Here is a 17,784-nt window from a genome sequence, read left to right on the forward strand (position 1 = left end):
TCAGTGGGGCTTTTGGTTAAAACACCTATATGTGGCCACTCTATGTGGCCTGGGCATTCTCACAGCCTGGCATTTGGGTTCTGAAAGGAAGCATCCAAAAAGAGAGCAGGCCAAGAGGATGCCACATTACCTTTCATGGCCTAGACAGCATCATTTCTGCCACATTCTGTTACCTAGATGCAAGTAGTTAGCCCAGCCCATATTTAAAGGGAGATCAATTAAACTCCATCTCTGGATGGAAAGACATATTTTTGCAGACATGCTATAAAACCACCACATACCCCTTCTGAGTGCCAAGCACTTGATAAGGCACTTGGGACAGAGTGGTGAGTCATACAAACTCTGCCCTTATGGCACTTCTGGTCTAGTGGTAAAGACTAACATGAATAAAACACTATTACAAATAGTGCTGTGGAAGATGAGGGAAGGGAGCTGCAAGAAATTATATTATACATTTGTATGACCTGGACCAGGGACCTCCTACTCCACTTCCACTGTCACCACTGCCACCAGCACCTCTCCCCAGCTTCCTAATGACTCCCAGCTGCTCACAGCTGCCAGAGTGAGTTTAAAAAATCAGAATTCCCTCAAGAAGAGCCCTGGCTGATGTGGCTCAGTGGATTGAGCATCAGCCTGTGAACTGAAAGGTCACCGGTTTGATTCCCAGTCACGGCACATGCCTGGGTTGTGGGCTAGGTCCCCAGCTGGAGGTGTGTGAAAGGCAATTGAGCCATGTTTCTCTCCCCTTCTTTCTGCCTCTTTTCCCCTCTCTCTAAAAATCAGTAATATTTTTTAAGGAAAGTAATATTATAGAATTTTCTCAGAAGAGACTCTCCAGAAGAGATACATGGTTTGAGAGCTGAAGCATTAGTGGATGCTAACTCTGTGAAGCAGGTTGAATAAGAGACTTCCCGGTGAAAAGAACTACAGGTCATGACCCTAGGGCAGAAAGAAGGTGACTGAGAGGCAATCAGTGTGTCTGGAAGTAGACAGCAGGTATGAGACAAGGCTGCAGAGGTGAGCTAGGGCCAGGCCCTGAGACTTTGTAGGCTAGGTGAGGATATCCATCTTTGGCCTAAAAGCTGTGGAAAGCTATTTAAAGGTCACTCACTGGAGAGTGATATGAATAGATCTGCATTCTAAAGATCACCTTGGCGGCTGTGTAGATGGCCCCTGCCAGATGCTGAATCAGGACTGGGAGGACTGGGAGATTCCTGTCTGCAGTACTTCCCCTCTCCATGAGCCTCTCCCACGCACATGCTCAAGCCGGCAGCAGCCTAGGTCCTTTACCTCCAGACTAGGCTCCTGCAACCTGTATCTGACCTCCTCAGCCCCTCTTTCCAGACACAGGAAATCCTGCCATCTTGCATTATTCAGTTAGTCATTCCTTTAGTCTATCAGTCATTTGGTATAGTGGTCCCCGCCCCTGCGCCCCCCCCCACCCCGCCCGCCAAATATATGTCTACATCCTAATCCCCAGAACCTGTGACTAGGACCTTAATTGGGGGAGAGGGGGTCTTTGTGAATATAATTAAGGATCTCAAGATGAGGAGATCATCCAGATTATCTGAGTAGACCTTAAACCTATGACAAATGTCCTTATAAGAGTGGGGCAGAGAGAATTTGACATGGACAGAAAAGGAGGAAGTAATGTGATCGTGGAGATCAATGTGATGTGGCTACAAGTCAAGGAAGGCCAACGGCTTCCAGAAGCTGGAAGAGTCAAGGAACAGACTGTCCCCTAGAGTGCGGCCCTACTGACACCTTGAGTTCAGTCCAATGATCTGATTTTGAACTTCTGGCCTCCAGACTGTGAAAGAGTAAACGTCTGTCTGTTTTAAGCCACCGAATTTGTGGTAATTTGTTACAGCAGCCCTGGGAAATTAATACAGTTGGGACTTCTCCAGCTGTTCCTTCCTAATGAGCTCTACTGCCTCCGTCGTCAGGGGACCTCTAAGTAACGGAATACCCGAGGCTCGGTTCTCAGACCTCTCCTTTGTCTATCCTCTCCCCCTGTGGGACCTCACCCATTCATTTGGCTTTTTAAATGCCATTTATTTGCTAATACCCTCCAAATCTTGTCTCCTTCCAGACCCTTCTTGTGGAGCCCAGCCATGGTCACAGGTAGATGAAAAAAGGACTCTGGTTCCACCCCCACCCCTACCTACAAATCTCCCTGGCCAGGCATCCCCAGCCACTCCGAGATCAAGTCAGAAAGGTGGCAGCCCTCCTAGATTTTTCCAAGTTCCTCATGCCTCACATACAACTGCTAGCAAGTCTTGTTGTTTAGGTCTCAAAATATTTCTTAAATCCCTCCACTCCACTTCCGCTATCACCAATGCCACCAGCACCTCTCACCAGCTTCCTAATGACTCCCAGATGCTCTCAGCTGCCAGAATGAGTTAAAAAACTAGATCAGGTTTCAGTTTTTTGTACTTTATTGAGGTATAGTTGACATATTGAAGTGTACAATTGAATAAGTTTTGACATATGTATACACCCATGAAGTCATCAGTACAATAAAAATAAGGAAAATATTACCCCAAAATATTTCCTGGTGCTTCTTTGAAGTCCAGCCCTACTTACCACCCTCCCATACCCAAACCACTGATCTGCATTCTGTCACTATAGACTAGTTTGTATTTCAGAATTTTATATAAATGGCCTAATACGGTATGTACTCTTTTTTAAATCTTTTTACTGATTTTTTTTTTTTTTTGAGTGAGAGAAACATCAATTTGTTGTTCCATTTATTCATGCCTTCATTGGTTGCTTCTTGTATGTGCCCTAATGAGAGATCGAACCCACACCCATGGCATATCAGGACGATGCTCTAAGCAACTGAGCTACCAGGCCAAGGCCATATGTACTCTTTTTTATGTGGATTAATAATTTTAAGATTCATCCATGTTACTCACTGCATCAATAATTAATTTTGTTTTATTGTTGAGTATTATTCCATTGTATGGATGTACCACTATTTGTTCACCTGATGATGGACATTTGGGTTGTTTCCATTTTATAGCTATTATATATATAAAGCTGTATAAACATTCTTGTATAGGTGTTTGTGTGGACTTGGCTGTCGTTTCTCTTGGGTAAATACCTAGGAGAGAAATAAGGGGTCATATTTGAGGTGTCTGTTTAACTTTTTGAGAAATTGACAAACTGTTTTCCAAAGTGTTTATACTACTTAATATTCCCACTAGTAGTGTAGAAGGATTATAGTTGTTCACATGCTTGCTCATACTTGGCATGGTCAGTCTTGGGTAAATACCTAGGAGAGAAATAAGGGGTCATATTAGAGGTGTCTGTATAACTTTTGAGAAGTTGACGAACTGTTTTCCAAAGTGTTTATATTACTTAACATTCCCACCAGTAATGTAGAAAAATTATAGTTGTTCATATGCTTGCTCACATTTGGCATGGTCAGTCTTTTAATTTCAGCTCTTCTAGTGGGTGTGTAGAGTGGTCTCTTAACATGTTTTACTTTACATTTCTCTGATAACCAAGGAGCATCAGCTCATGTGCTTGTTTGCATATCTCGTTTGGAGAAGTATCTGTTCAAACTTTTTGCTCATTTTTTTGTTTGTTTTCTTATTGAGTTGCATATACTTTTAAATTATATCCTCAACACAAATCCTTTGTTTTTTTTTATATATTTTAGGTATATAAAGAGGTTTTAAAAAATATATTCTAAATATAACTCCTTTGTTGGATATATATTTTGCAAATATTCCTGCCCACTGGTAACTAACTGTCTTTTCACTTTCCTAATGGTATCTTAGAGAGCACAAGCTTTAAAGTTAATGAAGTCTAGTTTATCAACTTTTTATTTTATTGTTAGCACAAAAAGTGCTAAGAACTTTTTGCCTAATCCAAAGATATAAAGATATAAAGATTTTTTTCCTATGTTTTCTTCTAGAAGTTTTATAGTATTTCCTCTTATATTTACGTTTGTGACCCACTTTGAATTAATGTTTGTGTATGATGTGAGGTAAGGGTAGATGTTCATTTTTTTCCACACAGATATTGAGTTGCTCCAGTGCTAGGTGTTGAAAAGCTTGTCTTTTCCCCAAGGATGCCTGGCACCTTTGTCAAAAGTCAATTGGCAATACGTGTGCAGCTTTAGCTTTGGACTGTCTTTTCTGTTCCATTGATCTATATGCTTATGTTTACATCAATACCATACTGTCTTGATTACTGTAGCTTTATATTGAATCCTGAAATCAAGTAGGGAAAGACCTCCAACTTTATAATTCTTTTGAAAATTGTTTTGCTATCCAAGGTCCTCTGCATTTTCATATACATTTTAGAATCAGCTGATTGATTTCTTCAGAAAAACAAAAACAAAACAAAACCCTGTCGTGCCCTGACTGACGGGGCTCAGTTGGCTGGGCCACAAAGCCAAAGGTTGAAAAGTCACAGGTAAGATTCCTGGTCAGGGCACATGCCTAGGTTGCGGGTTCTGTCCCATCCTCTGGGGCCCGCATATGAGAGGCAAGGAATTGATGTTTCTCTCCCTCTCTTTCTCCATCCCTTTCCCACTCTCTAAAAAATAAATTTAAAAAACCAAAAAAATTTGTTGAGCCCTGGTTGGTGTGGCTCAGTGGATTGAGTACTGGCCTGAGAACAAAGGGTCACCAGTTCGATTCCCAGTCAGGGCACATGCCTGGGTTGCGGGCCAAGTCCCCAGTTGGCGGCGGACAAGAGGCAACCACACATTGATGTTTCTCTCCCTACCTTCCCCTCTCTCTGAAAATAAACAAAATCTTTTAAAAACAAACAAACAAAAAATCCCAAAACTGTTGAGACTTTGATTGGAATTATTTTGAATCTGTAGATCCATTTGGGGAGAATTGCCATATTGAAAATATCAGGTCTTTAGCTCCATGAACACAGTACTTCTCTCCATTTATTTAGGTCTTATTGAATTTCTCTCAGCACTGTCCTGTAGTTTTCAGTGTATCTTACATAGCTATTGTCAGATCAATCCCTAAGTATTCCATATTATTGACAGTATTGTTCATGGCATTGTTTTTGTAATGTCAGTTTCCAAGCATCCACTGTTAATATACAATTGGTTTTCTTTTTTTGTGAGTTTTTAAAATCATATATATTTTTTTTTATTATTTGGGGGAAAAATTTAATATTTTATTGTTAAACTGGGTTAAAAGACTAGATTTTCTATAAGTGCAGTAGAACAGGATCAGAAAGGCTTCCCAAGAGGCCCCAATTATATAGGGATATGATACTGTTGATGGCTTTATGGTGGGATTTACAACCTCCTAGTATTTTATCTCTCTGAAGAAAATGTTCAATCAAAAGACTAAATCATACAAAGCAGTATTTTCAAACAGATGCTCAGTAACAAAATTTTAAAACAAGAAATTATTCATTGCACTAAGTTATATTAATCAAATAGTTGAGTAAGCTACATTCAGAAACTCTACAACAGAGCAGCTTGGGTATATTGAAGTACTGTGCACGAGTACAAAATAGCTGGAAAGAGCTTTATGTACTCGGTGTAACACTCACGTTTTACTTTCTGCAAGCCATGTATCTTTCAGTGACATTCTCCTAGTTGATTACATTCCAAATAGCTTTCAGATAATCGGGTCTGACATTTTTGTACTGAAGGTAATAAGCATGCTCCCACACATCAATCCCCAGCAGTGGAGTAAGACCTGTTGTTCCTTGCAGAGGATCCTGGTTAGGACAAGCAGCGATCTGTAAGCATCCTTGTTCCTTATTGAAACCAAGCCAACCCCAACCTGAACCTTGAACGCCAGCAGAAACAGCGGTCAGCTTCTCCTTAAGCTTGGCAAAGGAAATAAAGCCACGTTTGATGGCTTCCATTAACTCCCCTTTGGGTTCTCCACCACCATTGGGGCTCAGGTTTGTCCAGAAAATGCTGTGAGTGATATGGCCTCCACCGTTGAACTTCAGCGCAGGATGAAGAGCTATCTGGGTTGTAACGTGACACTTCTCCAACGCCTCTCGGTACTTGTCCTCGGTGATGGTGATGTTCGGGTTGTTCACATAGGCCGCGTGGTGCTTGCCGTGGTGCAGCTGCAGGATCTGGGCGCTGATGTGATGAGGCTCCAGTGCGCCATAGTCATACAGCAAGTCGGGGAGGTCGTGCTTCTGCCTGGAGCCCAGAGACACCAGGCCTGGCACCGGCTTCTGGCTCACTCTGGACGCCACTGGGGACAACAAGGTGAGGCCGACCGCAGGCTTCTCCGAGTTCGAGCCGCCACGCTGTGCTGACTGCTCTTAAAATCATGTTTTATTGTTTATGCTATTACAGTTGTCCCAGTTTATTCCCCCTTTGCCCACCTCCACCCAGCCCCCCTACTTCCCTCAGGCAACCCCCACACTGTTGTCCACAACTGACCCTCGAATAATGCAAAGTGTTAGGGACTCTGACCCCTGCCAAGCAGTGGAAAACCTGCAACCTAAGCTGACCCTCGTCATTAGGGGATTCCCAATCATGGATCTGACAAAACCACAGTTGACTTTGAATACCATTTATAAGCAGAAAAACCCTTTTTTCCTTAATGTTAGGCCTGGAGTTTTCTCTATAGGGAGATTCTGAGCTATAGATTCCATGTCTTTGGTGGAGGTTGGGCTCTTCAGGCTGTCTATTCCTTCTTGAATGTGTGTCACACTTTTCCTTAAAGCTCTCAGGGTCTTCCCCTCACACCTAAAGTCCTTACTGTGGCTCACAAGGCACTGTCTGGCCTGCTCCTGCCCATCCCTCCAACCTCACCTACATGCCACCTCCTCCTCGCTATGTCCCAGTCACATTGGTCTTCTGGTTTTGCCAAGATTATGCCAAGCTCTTCCTCAACTCAAGACCTTGGCATTGCTTTTGCCTCTACCTGGAAAGCTCTTTCCACAGGCTCTTTGCATGGATTTTCCCCTCTCATTCTCATCCCCCAGGTCTCAGATTATGTATCAGGGAGGTCTTTCCTGACCATTCTCTGACCATTATATCCAGGGTAGGGCCTGCTGGATACTCTCTCCCACACAATCCTGTTTACTTCCTTCACAATATATAATCACACTCTGTCATTGTTTTGTTTGCTTATTGCTAGCTTCCTAAGAGCAGGGATCTTGTCTGTCTTGTTCGCTGCTGTGTCTCCTGCACCCAGTATATGCCCTGGGACAAACCAGAAGTTTAATTTTTTGTTTTTGTTTTTAATAAATAGAGTAAGTCAGTGGGTTGGCCTATTGATCAGTCAGGCTGCACATGAGGAAGTCAGTGGGTCTCCTGTGATCCTGCTGGTCAGTGTGAGGGTTTCGGGCAGCCTGGGGTAGGTCAGGCAGGCATGGGGTGGTCTGGTTGCTCTGTGGGGTGGGTCTGTGTGACTGAGCAGCCCCCTGTGAAGTTAGCCCAGGATTCCAGGGGACACACAGAAGTAAAAGGCTAAGGTCCACCATCAAGAAGCTTCTGGCCCACCTGTCTACCTGGAGGCTCACTGCTCTGCAATGCCCAGCCAGGAGGTGAAGTGGAGGTGGCACAGGGTAATTAGGGGAAGCTGCGGAGCCCAGCCCAACTCTGGCAGCTGCTCCTCGGCAACTCTGTCTCAGGGCTTTCAAACCCCATAAAAGTTTCACCTGGTGACTGCAGGGCTCGGGAAGAGCCACTGCAGGAGGCACAGAGAGGGCTTTGTGGCTTCTTTCCCACCCCACCCAGCTTTCCCTGACCTGGGCCCTCTGCTCATGGAAACTCCCACCCTGGTCCTGGCTGCCTGGCCCCAGGAGACAGGCTGTGGGGCACGTTGCCACTGCCTGCTCTGCGCTGGGGAGGGACATGGGCCTGTACCTCCAGGCGCCATTCCTTGCAACGGAACCCATCCTAGGTCCTCTCTCCATAGACCAGAGAAGGCCTAGTGCTCTGGTTGAGGAAGAGGCCTTGCATGGGAGCTGGCAACTTCACAGTTAAACCCAAGCTTCCCCAGAAACAACCTTGGCTATGGGGTCATAGATGTGGCTGGAGTCCCATCATAAATGAGTATATGCAGGAGGGTGTCAGAGCCGCTTGTGTGGGAAGCAGCTGTTTGCAATAACTAGGCAGCAGCACCCAGGCTGCCGGCAATCCTCGAGCCTCTGTCCTGTTCACTGACAAACTCCATGACCAAGAGGCCCTGCTTGGTGACATCACCTTCCTCACGCAGTGCTGAAGGAAATGAGCTCAGGGAGGCCATCAGAGGTGGCCTGTTTACTTACAGAGACCCTGGCCATCAGCAGCTCTTTGACCAGACATTTCCTGTCCTCGCCAGCATGAAGCAGAAATTTCCTTAAACACATTATTTTGGCCTCAACTCACCACTTGCTCCCTTGCTTTGAATTTTTTTCAAGAGGAAAATTCCCAGTTCTGGTCCCAAATGGAACAGCCTAGAGATGGTGGAGGGAGATCCCCAATGACCCCCAAAAGGGTCTTTTGTAGTTTAAGCTGCTCCTACCTTCTCAGTAACCCTAGGAGCTGGGAGACCATGTGTGTGGGAGAGGGGTCAGAGGGATGGTCAGCCTCACCCCAAGGTAGCCCCTCTCCTGCCTCGCTCAGGGCCTCAGCCACCCTCAGCTCATGTGCAGAGCATTCCCCAACTCAGCAACCCTGGCTAGGCCCTAGACCCCTCCCTCATTCCCTCTAGGTAAAAGATCTTCCAGGAGAGCCCAAGAACTGCCAAATATCACAGGTGCCAGGGGATTCCCAAGATGGCCACCCCAACCAGCCCTGGCTGAGAGGTGCTGGCGCCTGCCCTTACCCACTCTCTTTGTGTTGTTCCTGCTGGAACTCAGCCATTCCACAGGCCCTGCGGGAAGAGGGGCTCCTCAGTCTCTGGTGTTCCAGGATCCTAAGGCCATCTATTTCAGGAGGAGAGCAATGCCTTCCCAGGAAGATCAGTCATGGGAGACAGGTGCCTTCTCTCTAGCTCAATCTGCCCACTGTTATGGCTGGTCAGGCAGGCTCAGACATGTTGGGAAGCTGAAGCCTTACCTGACTCAACTCTGCTCTGTGGCCTGATCCTATTGAGCTCAAGATCCTGAAGCACCAGGGAGGGGTTCAGGGGCAGAATCAGGTCAGAGGAGGGCATCGAACCTGTGTTTCACATGCTTTACATGGGACTGCGAAAATGTCCAGGGTCCCCATCAAATGGTAGGAACAGAGTGGTTCACATGCAGATCTCAGTTAGCAGCTTCTTAGAAGACAGTGAGACAAGAGCCCAATTTTCTCACCTAACTACCCCCCCAAAACCAACATAAGGCCAGAACTCCCTAAACATGTGGTTCCAATAATTTCAATTAGTCAACATGTTTATTGAGCCCAGAATTTATAAGGTATGAAAGTTGGAAAGACCCTACCTAAAGACAGAAACTAATACTTATTGAACATCTGTGAGCCTGGCGTGGTGCTTGACCTTCACACACATTCTTATTTAATCCCCACAACTCTGAGGGAGACTAAGTAACTCTAAAGGAGACACCGCTCATATATGGCAGAGCTGGGAATCTATAATTAGGCATCCCCCAATCTGACTTCTAGAGAGTAATTAACTCACACAGTCAATCATACTCCTTCTGTAAACCAAGCAAGGCCTGTAAATTAAAGACATGGTAATCCAGCCCTTTCATTCTACAGATGAGGAAACTAAGGCCAGATCACAGAGCTGAGCATAGAACAGTTGCTCAGACCAGTGCCCCTCCCATCACCCTGTTACAGAAACAGGGGAGTCCAAAAACAAACCCCAGAGGTTGCGGCTGGGAGATAAGGAAAAGGAGGCAGCTTTCAGGATGCCTTTGCATGCCTGGGGCTAGTGGCTGGAAACTTTATTGCACAAAGATCCCTTTGAAACTTCCAAGGCTCAGGAAGATGGGAGGGGGTCTTAGACTGTGGGGTGGTATGGAAGGAGCCTACGGAGCCTGCGTAGGGTTCTGTGAATGGTCAGAACTGCTTGCAACACCCACTGCGTCAGAGGACGCGGTCAGGGAGATAGAAGCAGCTGCAGATATTTTAGCTGGGGTGTGCTCCCTCCATATGGCTTGGAGGAGGGGGTCTCCAGGCTGCTTTAAGAGGATCTGGCCATGCAGTTTTGAGAAGGAGAGGAGATCCACGCGGTTTGCAGGAAGAAGGCAGTTTACAAGGAGGCTGAGAATCCAGGCGGTTCTGCTTTGAGAGCTGGAGGGCACCACAGCACAGAAAGGACCTCCCCAATCAGATTTGAGTGACTGGCAGCTACTGGTAAAGCTGAACTGTGCCTAGGAAGTAGGGAAACAGTGTTTCTAACTTTCCTAAGACTGGCCAGGTCTGGGAGGGGGAGGCAGAACTATGTGCAAATAAACAATTCTTTTTCTTTCCACTAAACTCTGGTATTGAGAGTTATAATTCTGGCAGCGGGCAATCGGACCCCTAACTAAACAGCCCGTGGGTTCTGTTTCAATCGGAGCAGCCCAGGGGTTCTGTTACAACGCCATCTGTTTCATGGTCCTAAGTCAACTCAGGTGAAGGAAGGGTGGGAGAAAAGCTGTGGGCGCTGCCTTCTAGAAGACAAGACAGACAATGATAAACAAAAATACACACACATAGGCACATATATATCCACATAGGCAGACATGCAGAGACATGGATACACGGGCAAAGATACACACAGGCTGCTTATAGCCATGGACTGTATTGCTCTCATGTCTCTGCTTGATGTGAGATTGTAAATTCCATGAAGAAACAGGCAAAAAGGGCCCTTACCCTGTGTCCACTCTTTAGATGGCCATGCTCCACACTAGACAGTGAGAAGTCCCTGGGCCATGGGAATGGGCCCTCCAGGAGTCCATGCCCTCCTTTTGGATTACAAAGCAGGTACACATGGGACCCCATTACTTCCTACTTGGATCCATTTGGGCAGACTTTGCCAATGATGTGGGCACCCCTAGGCCTAAAGGATGACCAAGAGGCAGCTGTTTGTGGAGTGCATGCATGTGGTTTGGACACATGTGAGAAGTAACGCATATGCAATGCTCCTCAAGATATGGGACAGAGCCACTAGCTGTGTGTTACTGAGTGCCAGCTCAGAACTCAAGAGGAGCTGAGGATTCAGAATCAAACCCAGCCTTCTAGGTTTTTAGGATTGAGTATTTTCCTTTGCTGTTTGTTGTTTTGACTTAATAATATTTAAATATTTAGACATAAGAATATAAGCCTTCACTTACTCTGGCCCTGAGCCTTGCAAATGTTAGGAGCTACCCAGGACATCTCTCTAAATTCCCACTGTGGGCCCAGTGTGGGGCCAGTCACAGAGTGAGTACTTTATTTATTTTTTAAGTACTGTATATTTTACTGATTATGGTATGACAGTTGTCTCAAATTTTTCCCCTTTTCCCCACCTCCGCCTCGTACCCCCATCCCCTCCAGCAACACCTCCCCCTTACTTCATGTCCATGGGTCGTGCATGTACATTCTTTGGCTTCTCCATTTCCTTTAATGTTTTTAACATCTCCCCTCTCTATTTTGTACCTACCAATTATGCTTCTTAGTCCTTGTACCTTTTCCCCTATTCTCCCCATTCCCCACTGCCGGCCGCTGATAACCCTCCAAATGATATCCTTATCTATGATTCTGTTCCTGTTCTAATTGTTTGCTTAGTTTGGTTTTGTTTTTTAGATTCAGTCGTTGATAAGAGTTTGTTGTAATTTTCATATTCATAGTTTTGATCTTTCCCTGGCTGGTTTGGCTCAGTGGATTGAGCGTCGGCCTGCGAGCTAAGTGTCGCTGGTTCGATCTTCCAGTCAGGGCACATCAGAGAAGGAAAACTCTGACTCCAAAAAACCTCCACTGCCTTGCAGCATACCTCTTCAGGGGAAAGGCTAAGGGAGTAAACCCCGACAGAAAATCCGGAGCCGGAGTCCCTAAGGCGGTTTGACGTTGTAGTCAACACCGGCAACTCCTGCGGCGCACCTGAAGCCAAGCTGTATTGACTCCGTCTTTCCCTTGGACCCTTCAGCTGCGAAGAGAGGGGGGGTCTGCTGCATGGGCAACAGCAGACCCTCCATATCACCCTGCCCAGGCTCTGTAGCTTCAGCTTCACTGGAGAGGACACTCCAGCGTCATCGCAAGATGTCGATTCAACACGGGAGGAGACAGATACCGTGTCACTCCCGAGTTGGACTGCACAGCCATTCTTGGCGGTGCAGATAGACTCTTAAGAAGCTACACCATCGTCTCTCGAGACGGACGGCTGCCGACGAGTTTTGATCTCCTTCCTTTTCTTAAATAAATCCCTTTAACATTTCATATAATACAAGTTTGGTGATGATGAGCTCCTTTAGCTTTACCTTGTCTGGGAAGCATTTTATCTGCCCTTCCATTCCAAATGACAGCTTTGCTGGATAGAGTAATCTTCGTTGTGGGTCCTTGCTTTTCATCATTTTGAATACTTCTTGCCAGTCTCTTCTTGCCTGCAAAGTTTCTTTTGAGAAATCAGCTGACAGTCTTATGGGAACTCTTTTCTGGGTAACTTTATCTTTAAACTTTGGCATTTTAATTATGATGTGTCTTGGTGTGGTCCTCTTTGAGTCCAACTTGTTTGGGACTCTGTGCTTCCTGGACTTGTATGTCTATTTCCTTCACCAGATTAGGGAATTTTTCTTTATTGTTTTTTCAAATAAGTTTTCAATTTCTTGCTCTTCGTCTTCTTTTTCTAGCATCCCTATGGTTTGGATATTGGCACTTTTGGAGATGTCCCAAAGTCTTATTCTCTCCTCATATTTTTGAATTCTTGTTTCTTCATTCTGTTCTGGTTGACTGTTTATTTCTTCCTCATGTTCCAAATCCTTGATTTGAACCCTGGCTGGCTACCTTCCCTTCACTATTGGTTCCCTACAGATTTTATCTTTATTTCACTTAGTATAGCCTTCATTTCTTCCCTTATGCTTTTGCCATACTCAGTGAGTTCTTTGAGCACCAGTGTTTTGAACTCTGCATCTGATAGGTTGGCTATCTCTGTTTCATTTATTCTTTTTCTGGGGTTTTGTTCTCTTCTTTCATTTTGGGCCATATTTCTTTGTCTCCTCAATTTGGCAGCCTCCCTGTGTTTGTTTCTGTATATTAGGTAGAACTGCTTTGACTCCCTGTCTTGGCACACCTGTTAAGTTGTATGGGGCAGAGCCTTATGTATTCACCAGGGCGGAGCAACCCACTTTACCACTTTGTGGCTGTGTGTGTGGGGAGGAGTCAGAGAGGAGACAATGCCACTGCCTGGCTGCTAGAGGCTTGCTCAGGACTTGCCCAATTTCCAGTCACTTCACCCCCTTCCCATATGTGACTTGCACCTCTCTAGCAGTAGCCCTGGTGGTGGTTCCCAGAGTGGGTAAGTTTGCATTCTTTCTAGGGCCATTGGGGGCCCTTTAAACAGACTCTCCTGAGAGATCAGCAGTTTCTTCCACTGTCCCAATCCCTACTGGTTTTTTATAGCCAGAATTTAAGAGGCTTTATTTTTCCAGCGCTGGAACCCTGGGCTGCACTGTGCGATCTGGCCTGGGGCTGGGATTGCTCACTCCCAGGGAATCCCTCCCGATTTTTATCTACCACACGTGAATGTGGGACCACCCATTCCACTGGCTGCGCCCGCTGCCACCACACCATGTCCTCTTTGCCCTGGCTCCCCATCTCCCCTCTCCTACCCATCTGGATGAATATGGTTTCTTTATATCCTTGGTTTGTGGACTTCCATACAGCTCAATTTTCTAGCAATTCTGGGTGTTTTTTGTTTTGAAGTTAGTTGTGATCCTTCTTATGGCTGAACAAGGAGGCAAAGCATGTCTACCTATGCCTCCATCTTCAGAGCAAGCACTTTAAAGATGTCTGTTAGTAAATAAGAACATCACTTAATGAATAAATTGATGAAGGAGTGAATGAAGACTTCTGCACAAATGTAAATAGACGGGTATATGTGCTTTCAGGGACTCACCAAAATATTATTTATTTTTATTTTTTAGATTTTATTTATTTAATTTTAGAGAGAGGAAGAGATAGAGAAAGAGAAGGAAACCTGTGAGAGAAACATCAGTCAGCTGCCTCTCGCATGCCCACAACTGGGGAGCTGCCCTGCAAGCTAGGTATGTGCCCTGACAAGAAATCGAACCAGCGACCATTCAGTTTGCAGGCTGGCACTCAATCCACTGAGCCACACCAGCCAGGGCCCAACATATTATTAATAAATATATGTCCACACTCCCAGAGACACACATGCCTAAACTTACAGCTAGAAACACAAATACATGTTTATACCAAAATAACCTAAATGCTCACATGCATACTCCCACGACACATGTAGGCAGAAGTAGACCCACTCATCTATGCAAAGACATAGAGACCCACACTTTCCCTTCAAGATACACACATACATAAGGTTGCACAGATGTGGATACAAATATATGCAGGCAAACACATAAGTTCACACGTCCCCGCCAAGAAACCCATCTCCAACCAGAAATGCAGCCGCCTACACACACCATCCACACTGATACACACAGCTAGACAGAGACAAAGCTGGAGACCTGAGACAGACTGTCAGAGAGACCCCAGGGCCGCCCTGGGCTCCCACATTGTCTGCCTCCCCCCATCCCACCCTGGCTGTCTGCTGCCAGAGGGGCTCCTAGAGGAATTCCTTTTGCAGACTGGCTGAGAAAGGCTGTCCTCTCCTCCCCCGCAGTCTAAGGCCAGTCCTAGGGCAGAGAAGCAGATGGTGTGTGCTTGGCGGGGGGGTGGGGGGGGGTGGTTCCTGTCCCAAAGTCTGTCTTGTCCGTCTCCCGTGGCCTAGACAAGCCCAGACGAATGCTGGTCTCTGGACACTGTAGAACCCCACTCAGGTCCTGCTGCCCCAGATCTGTTCCCGACAGGATGATTTAGGAGGAGCTGGTGAACAGCACTTTTCCAGAAGCCTTGCTTCCTCAGGAAATGGCTTGGCTTCAAGCCTGATCTCCAAAACAGGCATAGGCTGAAAACACCTCTGCTCCTCTGCAAAAACATGAGCCGCCCCCTCGCTCAGGGGCCCTAACGTCATTCTAGCCACAACATCCACAGCATCCCAAGGCAGTGGACAGCAATGGAAGGCCCACGTCTAGTCCGGCTTCTGCTGCTGACTCAGGGTGTCCACCTCTATAAAATGAGCCATTTGGGTGTGATCGCTTCAGATCTAGCTAGAATGATGTACGAGTTTCAGATTCCCCAAGCAGCCCCTGTGCAATGGTGAAGGGGCCTGACCCCAGGGACAGTGGCCTGGTGCAAGTCTTCTCTTAGGTCACAGAGTCATTACAGAGCTTGCGTGGGGAGTGGCTTAAGGCTGAGATGCCTGGCGCTGAGGCCAAATGGGGACTCCAGGGAAGGAATGCCCTGTGCAGTCTGGAGACAGACAACAGCCTCTCCTCCTCCCCCTTCCACCCACTCCCCATGTCCCCCAGGCCTCGGCTGGAGGTGGACACAGGGCTGCTGCCCCACCCACTTGGGTGGGGCAACAGACATGCTGCTCATCACAGCTGGCTGGAGAGGGGAGCCTGTTTATTCTCTGATGTCAGAACATCTCAGACCATTGGGGGATTTGGCTGCTGGCAGCTCCTGGACATGAGGTCTCGAAGAAATGAATTTAATCAGAGCAGGCTGATGCTCCTGCTCTGAGCAAGCAGCGGGGGAGCCAGGGAGGGGCTGCCCCTCCAGGCCCAAGTCAGTGCTCTGTGTGCCTCTGAGCTCACCTGCTGGGTCTGCAGTGATGGGGTTGCAAAGCCCATTAAAGCTGAGCCCAGAGCTCTTGTTCATGGTGTGGCATCAGGTCCCACTCCCAGCATCCCAGATGCCCCCTGCTTTTGGGACATGGCAGAGCTGACAGTATTAGCCTGGGAAGAAAGCTTATTTTTCTTCCCTGGTATTGAGAGTTTGACTTCAATCACCCAGCCTCCCTTTTCTCCTCCTACCCCCTCACAAGGTCAAAGCTCCTCTCACCCTTGAATTTCTAGTGGTTTCTTTCTTTCTCACCCCCCGCCCCCATTCATTACTAAAACCTGTTCTTAGGAAAGGCTGTCATCAGTCACACATGTGTTTGAATAAGCATCAAATCAATGTTTTAACCTCTTTCAGGCCAGTTGCATTTAGGTCTGAGCCTTTTTAGTGAAACAAAGGCTCTGTCCTGCCCACCCTCCACTATTCTTAAAAGTATTTCTGGTGACAGAAAGCAAATGGAACTCCCTGAAATCAAGCAACAGACGTTTACAACCTTCTCTGAACACTTCACCCACCCACATTGTCTTGGCAATACATTTTTTTTCTCAAGTCAAACTTCAGTCCCCTTTGCCAATGTTTAATCATTACCTTCTACTATGGCAGGAATTCTTTGCATCCTTTCATCCATTTATTCACTCAACAAACTCTTCTGGAGCATCCACTGTATCTTATATACTCAAGATATACAAAGACAACCTGGACACTGCCCTTCAGCAGCTTGCAGTTGAATTTTTTTAAAAAGATTTTATTTATTTATTTTCAGAGAGAGAAGGGAGGGAGAAAGAGAGGGAGAGGAACATCAATGTGTGGTTGCCTCTTGCACATCCCCAACTGGGGACCTGGACCACAACCCAGGCATGTGCCCTGACTCGGAATTGAACCGGCAACTCTTTAGCTCGCAGGCCAGCACTCAATCCACTGAGCCACGCTAGCCAGGGCGCAGTTGAATTTTAATGCAGGAAACATCTCCAAGCCCAGCCCACTAGCTGGCATACAGTAGGTGTTCAATAAATGCTGCTTCCCCTTCTCAGAGCTGCACTATATGGACACTGCAGTGGGACACCAGAAATTTTCTAAAAACCCTGCCCAGGTGGACAAGAGTGTCAGCAGCGGTGAGTGGTTTCTATCTTGATTCAGAATGCCGTGATTTGTTTGGGATGTTCCTAACATCAGGTTGGAGAGGCATGCAAAGGAGAGGGGCTTATTCTAACCAGATCAGGGCTGGGGCAGCCCGGGACACTGTCTCCATGGTGCAGAGCCCCAGACAGTTCGGAAACAAACAGAAACCCATCCAGAGGAAAGAGACTGACAAAAGCAAAAACAAACAAAGGCCAAGAGATGGAAAACTCAGGAGGTGGGGCAGGGTGGAGATGAGGGGAGAGGGGAGATGGGTGGGAGCTTCAGAGGGGACTTAGGGAGGGGCATGGTCCTGGGATTTTGTGTATGTGAGGAAGGAATCCAGTCCTACACCCCCCACCCAAGAATCACCATGGCAACAGGGAGGGTGCGTGCCACTGATTCCCAGCCAACCCAAACCTCCAGGGTTTAGCAGCAGGAATAGGCTCAGATGCATGGGGCGATGTTCTAAAGAAAAATATCTGAATTGGGCTCTTTAAATCACAAACTCCCCATCCATTCCTGGTCTGGCAGGCAATTGGTGTTTAATGAAACGAATAAGAAACAACAGTGAGCCACATCCCTATTCTACATCTCTCTCACATACACAGAAGCCCACAGAATAAAACTTCCCATTGTGGTGGAAACTGACAGCTCATAGGATTCTTAGGACCTCCCAGAAGCAGGTACCTCACCCATGGGAGATTCACTTGCCACCCTTCTCAAAGCTGTCCTCCCGGACAGTGGCTTTAGTGACAGTGGGCTGATGAGATTGCTTTCACAACACCAAGGCAGCTGGAGCTCCAATGTGAGGTGGTTCCAAATGAACCACCATCTGGTCTCCCTTACTGTTAGCTGCCTGGTGAAGCTCTGCCCAGGGGGTGTTTTGTCAGCAA

At 46.7% G+C, this 17,784-nt stretch overlaps 1 protein-coding gene and 1 pseudogene across 1 annotated transcript in view; both read right to left on the reverse strand.

The window, feature by feature from the left end:
- Window positions 1-2,730: 2,730 nt before the first annotated feature.
- Window positions 2,731-17,784, reverse strand: part of PARP16 (poly(ADP-ribose) polymerase family member 16) — a 41,978-nt gene continuing 26,924 nt past the window's right edge. Inside the window, exon 8 of the mRNA XM_090270783.1 lies at window positions 2,731-3,277. Within this exon, the coding sequence (XP_090126909.1) occupies window positions 3,260-3,277 (18 nt within the window). The 3' untranslated portion in view covers window positions 2,731-3,259. The remainder of the gene's footprint in view (window positions 3,278-17,784) is intronic.
- Window positions 5,435-9,104, reverse strand: LOC150016647 (superoxide dismutase [Mn], mitochondrial pseudogene; annotated as a pseudogene).

This window comes from Furipterus horrens, unplaced genomic scaffold (genome assembly GCF_987537825.1).
Source record: "Furipterus horrens unplaced genomic scaffold, mFurHor1.1.pri manual_scaffold_3, whole genome shotgun sequence".
NCBI classification, from domain to species: Eukaryota; Metazoa; Chordata; class Mammalia; order Chiroptera; family Furipteridae; genus Furipterus; species Furipterus horrens.